Here is a 6768-nt window from a genome sequence, read left to right as displayed (position 1 = left end):
TTATGGTAGAAAAATAGTTTTGAATGGTATATTGGTCTTTTCATATTTTATATCCTCCCTATTTAAAATCATTAAATATATTATTTGTGGAATAATATTTTTTTTCCATTATATGTTTATGTTTCTATTTAATTTATTATTATTAACTATTTATTATATATCATCATTTTAATTTTAATATGTCCAAAAAAATGATTAAAATCAATAAATTAGAAGAGATTAGAGTGTGAAAAACAATGAAATTAAAAATGTTTTATGAGAGAACACATAAGCATATTAAAAAAAATTGTCAAAGGAAAGAGAGAAAAATAATAATAAGAAATAGATAGGTGGCAATGGATATGGTGGTGAGCCAAAAAAAAAAAAACAAAAAGAACGTGGCAAGTGAATTAGAGAAGATTTGAGATTTGAGGGTAATTTTGAAATAAATTAAAAAATACTATTAGAGTGCATGAATAAGTGATTTTTTTTCAATGGTGTTGGATTGATTACTTGAGTGCACGTTCCTAATTTTTTTTTCCTTTTTATAAGAAGGATTAGTTTCTAAGCAATTTCCTTTTTCTAAATATTTTTCATGGTCAAATTCCTATTTTCTATTAATAAAATTTTATTTAAAATTCCATTCAAAATTAATTTTGTTTCGGCTTTTCGTAGAAGTTCACTCCATTTCTTTTATATCACTTACCTATGTGTATTATTGATTGATTGTACAACAACGTTGAGTACTCATTGGTGACGTAAGTCACATAAAAACATATGGTAGTAATTCAAGATCAATGAAACAAAATTATCAACTTAATTGAGAATGTGTTTGACAATAATTTTAGAAAGTGCTTATATAATAAAATTTTTTAAATATTAAAAATATTAAAAACACTTCATAAAATAATTTTCAAACACATTTTAAATAATCTAATACATTAACACAAAAAATAACATCAAAATAATTCTTAAAAAGAGGTCTTTAGAAAAAGTTTCAAAAATAATTCTCTAATATTTTTTAGAACAAAAGTTTACTTCAGAATTTAAAATGTTCTCAATTTATTTTTTATATTTTTAATTTTTTAAAATAATTTTTATCTATAATGTTTTATTTTTAATTATTTTTCATATTTGTATAATTATTTTTTTAAATAACTACTAAATGATAAGTTAAATTAACTTAAAACAATTAAGACACATTCTTAAAAAAATATCCTATTTTTAGAATAAGTTCTCAAAAAAATATTTTCTTAAAAATAAAAAATTATTTTTCAAAATAATTCCCAAACAAACTTTAAAGGATTGAATTTTTTTTTCTTGTAATTTGATAAAATAATTTTGTTTAAGACTTAAGACATTTTAGAATTATTTGTCTTTTAACTTATCACTTTTTATAACACAATTTTTCTTAATAAAAAAGTATTTTTAAAATTTTAATTTTATTGGAAAAGAGACACTTCTTTTTTCCTTTCTTATTTCAACATTGAGTTTTATTATGATACTTAAATCCACTTTCTCATATAAAATGAAACCAAATTATTTTCTAAATTTTTTTGAATAATTATGGTCTTAAATTAAATTGCTCAATTTTGTGCAATTTGGATGAGGAATGGATTTAATACAAATAACAAAGTTGTCATAAAAATAAATAAATAAATATGATTGTAATAGAATTTATAATCAACAAAATTAAAATCATTTTAATTTAGATATGAAATTAATGAAACATAAATTTACAAAATTGCAAATCCAAAAGTGAAATTCTACACATGCAACTATTATGCTTGCTTCATAATCCGTCAAATTCTTAATGAAATTAAATTTTATAAATTTATATAGATTCATCCTTCAATAATGAAAATAATAATATTAAAATCATAAAATTTGGATTTGAAATGAGGTTACTATGATTTTCAAACTTCAATCTCTTACCATGCAATAAAAGTTAAATAAACTACCACCAATTCTATTTTTTTTTTAATTAGAACCCTAAAATATAATGCATTATGCTTAGGCTATTTGATTAAAAAGATCATTAAAAACCTAAATTGAAAATCTAATATTTCATCCTTTTTTGGTCTCATTTTAATAAAATAAAGTATTAAATGTAAATTTTTTTTTTTAAAACATATTTTGAAAACATTTCAAATTCCTACTTTTGTTCTATGAAATATCAACAAAACAATTTTAAAAAATTATTCTCAAAAACTATTTTTTAAAATAGTTACTAAACAAGGTGTAAGATTGACTCTATTTGGGAAGTTCTTTTAAAAACATATTCGAAAAATTGTTTTTAAAAACTATTTTATAATGTTTCGTAAAACAAAAATTTGTTTGAGAACTTAAAACATTCCTAAAAACCCTAGGTTATTTTACATTTCTTCATTTAATTCACAAAAGCCACCTTTCATAGCGCCTTGTAGAATTTCTACATGGCAACAATGTTAGAACTTCCAAGAAAGAAGAAGATAACCAAAGATAAGTAGAAGTCTGAACTGCAACTAGTATTTGTGAACAAAATCCCTATGTAACAAACCAAAAACAAGCCTTTACACAGGAAAGAGATCAAAGAGAAGTTTCAGGAAATAGATAAAAGAAAAAAGCCTAAACATATATGAAGAAGAATTTGCAGAATGTGCTTTGTGAGAAACTAACATGAATCTAATGGAGGATCATGTTGTCTGTTGCCCATTGTAGGGCATTGTAGACTTACGGGACTTCCTCTTCAACACAACAGCCCAGGTAATTAATTCCAGAAACAGGGCTATGCCTCCCAAAATCGCAATCACAATTATGTATGCCGATTTCCACTTCTTTGCAGGATCCAAAATGTCAAGACCCTTGAAGACGTTCAGGATTCCCAGGATGAGTATTGCGTATCCAACACCATGGTGGTAGATGTTCCAGTAGAACCGGAACTTGTGCTCCTTCTTTGGTCTCAGAAACAATGCAAAAATCTGCACCAAGCCATGGAGGAGAAAATTTCGATCAGCTTGGGACATCTCAAAAAAACTATGAATCAAACAAATGCCATCACAATGAGAACACGCAATTCTTTCATCATTTTGAACAAGCAATTCATACTAGAATCTCCGTTGGTAGTATTCAGGATTTCGTTTCATTTCAGTTTTCTTCACACTATAGAACAACATGTGGATACCCATTATCAAATAGAGAGCAAAAACACATGATCAAAACACATTGAACATATTAGTTACAACTTCCAAGTTCCACATTAGTGACGACCAACTTGGACAGGTTGGTCAGATTGATAACTAACCCAGAACTAACCCAAATTAAGAAATAATTAATCCGACCTCAACTTAACTTGAATTTTAATCCGAGGTACTCAACCCAAGCCTAACTCAACCTCATTTTTCTAAACTCAGGTTGAACTCAAGTTGTTTAAGTTAGACTTGGGTTGATCTAGTTAAACTCGGATTGATCTAGTTGCATAATTCAAAATCCATCTACAATATTTTTTAAAAACTTTTTTAATGAATTTAAATGAAATTTTAAATAGTAAATATGACAAAATTTCAAGATAGCAACAAAAAAATAAACATGAATTTATATATTTTCTAAAAAAATGAAAAATATATGATATAATATAATTTGATATTTTTATTAAAAATAGAAAAGGAAAATGAATATTATTCTATAGGATAATATGCATTATAAATATTATAAAAATATTCAATCAAATTTGAGTTAAGGTCAGGTTGTTCAAATCTTAGCTTAAGCCCAACCCAAATTGAGCTCGGGTTGAAAAAACCTAACCCAAACCTAATCCGAGTATTGAAAATGATTGCCCAAGCTTGCCTAAACGACAGGTTGGGTTTGGGTTAGGTTGGGTCAACCCAACCAAGTTGCACCCTTAATATTTGCCATATATAGTCTGTTTTTCATATGAGAAATGCTGCCCTAAATAGATAAGAGCTATAGCAAAGAGGAACTCTAATCAATTGTGGTTTCAATGCATCTGAAATTTTCTCAATTTTGGACCATTTTCAGAACTTGTGGATCTCAAAATCTTGAACAAGTTCTTCAAACCAAAATCTTCAGAACTAAATCCTGGAATTTCTTTTCAATTTTTCCCCAACAACAGAACACATGCTTAGGAAATATTAGGAAACTGATATTTACTGGAAAATGCAAATCCCAATGAAGACACAGGCTCAGTTACAACTTAAACCGGCAAAGATGTAAGGCGATAATAATACCTGCACAGTGGCAAGGGAGAAGAGAGCGATCCCAATGTTGCGATGAGTAGTGTACTGTATACCCTTGGATTTACTCCCAAGCTGAAGGCCGGTGGCCCAGCCAGCAACTCCAATAGCATAAGCAGATGATTGGCAGCCAGCATGAAGATAAAACCACGCTGGATCTGCAGACTCGAATGTCCTAAGGTACCTTGCAAGAATGACTCCTACTGGAAACAAAATTCCCCAGCTCACTGCATTCAGAATTCCATGAATCTGCCATCAAGAATCAACCAAATTCAGTGATACCCAGAAAGAAAAAATTGTCAGTTGATGCAATATTCAGGCTTCTGCATTCAGTGTGTAGTGAATCTGGAATGAAAACTAGATCTATTTCCCTTCCTTTCTGGGAAGCTATGATCCATTAGTCTTATATACAGGGCACTGCATTCAGCATTGGTAAATCTGGCATGAAAAATAATCAAATCCAGTAATTGCAATACCGGGGAAAAAGGCTAGAAGCAAAACTCGACCAAAACTTCAAGTTTCAACCGTCTGAATTGAGATCAATATCAGCAAGAAAAAAGAAAAATAAAAATCATAGAAAATTTGACAAGAAGAAAATCAAATTCACTGCAATAATTTAATTTATTTTATCATTAGAATTTAATTAATAAAATGAACTTCCCAATATACTTTTAGAAACAAGAACAAAAAAGGATTAAATTCCGAAAACGGAGGAAGAAAATGGAAAGAGGCAGAAAATTGGTGAATTGAATCGTTAATATATTGAAAACGTAAGATGAACAACTCAGAGAACTTCAATCAAAATTTCTAAAATCTCTTTTCGAAAATAGGAAAAAAAGCATCTAAAAAATGGAATGAAATGAGATTTGCAGACAAAAGAGAATGGAGACTGACATTCCTCTTTCTGATTCTTGAGTCGCCGCCGGTATTAGTACCGGTTTGTCCTCCCACCAAATCTAGAGTTCCTTTGGCATTCAGATTCGGAGTCTGAGTATCATGAATTATTGGTCTACCATCGGTGACCGTACTCCCGACTTGCCACACCTGGTTCACCGTCGTCCAGTTCGCCGGCAGCCGGAATGTGGCGAAGATCATCATCTGACCGCCGGAGCTCTCGGCGCTCATGTCGGAAACCTCCAAGGTGAGGTTCTTCTGCTCCACTGATTGGTAGTTGTTCAACCTGTAGGGCCTCACCGTCATGGAGCCGTCGGTCTGCTTGAACGCGATGAGCGACTGCGCTCCGATCATGCCACTTCCAGTGGGGTTTATGGCCCACGAGATCCAGCCATCAGACTTCGCCGGCGGCGCCACGAAGGCAATGGAAAGGCTCCCATCGGCGTCGTGCGTCCAGTGGAGGGAAGAGCTCAGGGTAGGGAGGTCGCTGCAGTGTTGGAAGAGCTTGTTGTTGCTGAATTTCCGGGTAGCACAGGTTTGTGCCTCCGCGGGTAAGACTATCAAACCCGCCACTGAAAACCATAGGAGCAGACCTACAAGACGAAGATGAAGAGCCGGCATTGCAAAATCGCAGAGGTTTTCCTCCGAAAAGCGTAGGCCCAGTGATCGGCACATATATAAATATAGAGGAGAGAGGTTGAACGCGCGTGACACGCAAGTCTGTATTAGAGAGACATAAAACGGTGTCGTATCGGAATCCTCGCAGATATTGCAAGTCGACGGAGTTTTTTCAACGAGAAGCGTGTGCTGAGCGATTTTAAAGAGCAGAGAGGGGTGGGGGATGAAAGTTGAGCGAGCGCTTGTTATACACCGGCCAATTGGTGCATGAAACGTGGAGGTTGTGAGTGTGTAGGTGTTGAAACGACGTCGTAGCGAGTGTGAAAGAGGAATTTTGAAAAGGGGGGAAACGAGGAGGGTGAGGGCCAGCTCATGAGGGAGGGAGGAATATAAAAGGGAAAAAGCATGTGAGTAATGAGTGCTGCACTTGCTCACCCTTTACTCATCGTGCAATGATTTTGACTCCTTATTCCACCTTTTTTTCCTACTTTCTTCCTTCCCCTTTTTTCTTTTCTTTTTTTGTTTTTCTTTTCCCACTCCTTTCTCACATTGCAACGGCTAAAAGTATTTTATTATTTTTTTTATTATTTATATATTAAAAAAAATTAAATTAAATTAATTTTATATATAGTCGGACAAAATAATATCTAAATTCCTGAACTCATCCCAAATTTTAAAAAAAAATTCTTATCTTCATTTAAATTTTAAATCCATCATAAGTTTGTATTTAAATTTTAAATTTGTCCCAATAAACCGGATTATACCAAAAGCACCCCACTCATTGCCATCTCCATTTCTTATGAAGCTATGTGATAATAAAAAAAAAAAATTGAAGTCAAATTTCCACACAAATTTGAAAATTGATGAATGGATAAATTGTCTTATATTGATGCATATTATTTTTGGATGATAACAAGGAAAATATTATATGGTTAATCTTTAAAGGAATGGGTATAATGACTTGGAGTTTATGTTAAAAACAAAATTTAAGGAATGGTATCGTTGTGATCACTCGTGATTGTATGTTATCCTTATTTGTTAAATT

The 6768-nt window shown here is 31.6% G+C and overlaps 1 protein-coding gene across 1 annotated transcript; it reads right to left on the bottom strand.

Annotated features, from left to right (window-relative positions):
• Positions 1 to 2461: 2461 nt before the first annotated feature.
• LOC132254071 (cytochrome b561 and DOMON domain-containing protein At4g12980-like) lies at positions 2462 to 6078 on the bottom strand. The gene is made up of 3 exons (XM_059738135.1): positions 5106 to 6078; positions 4206 to 4460; positions 2462 to 2939 (listed from the first exon to the last, which is right to left on the bottom strand). Exons 1-3 carry the CDS (start codon positions 5778 to 5780, stop codon positions 2655 to 2657), a joined length of 1215 nt encoding a protein of 404 aa, XP_059594118.1. The 5' UTR covers positions 5781 to 6078; the 3' UTR covers positions 2462 to 2654.
• Positions 6079 to 6768: the final 690 nt, after the last annotated feature.

This window comes from Vitis vinifera, chromosome 7 (genome assembly GCF_030704535.1).
Source record: "Vitis vinifera cultivar Pinot Noir 40024 chromosome 7, ASM3070453v1".
NCBI lineage: Eukaryota > Viridiplantae > Streptophyta > Magnoliopsida > Vitales > Vitaceae > Vitis > Vitis vinifera.
Note: the sequence above shows the minus strand (reverse complement) of the source record. Positions and strands in the feature narration are given on the sequence as shown.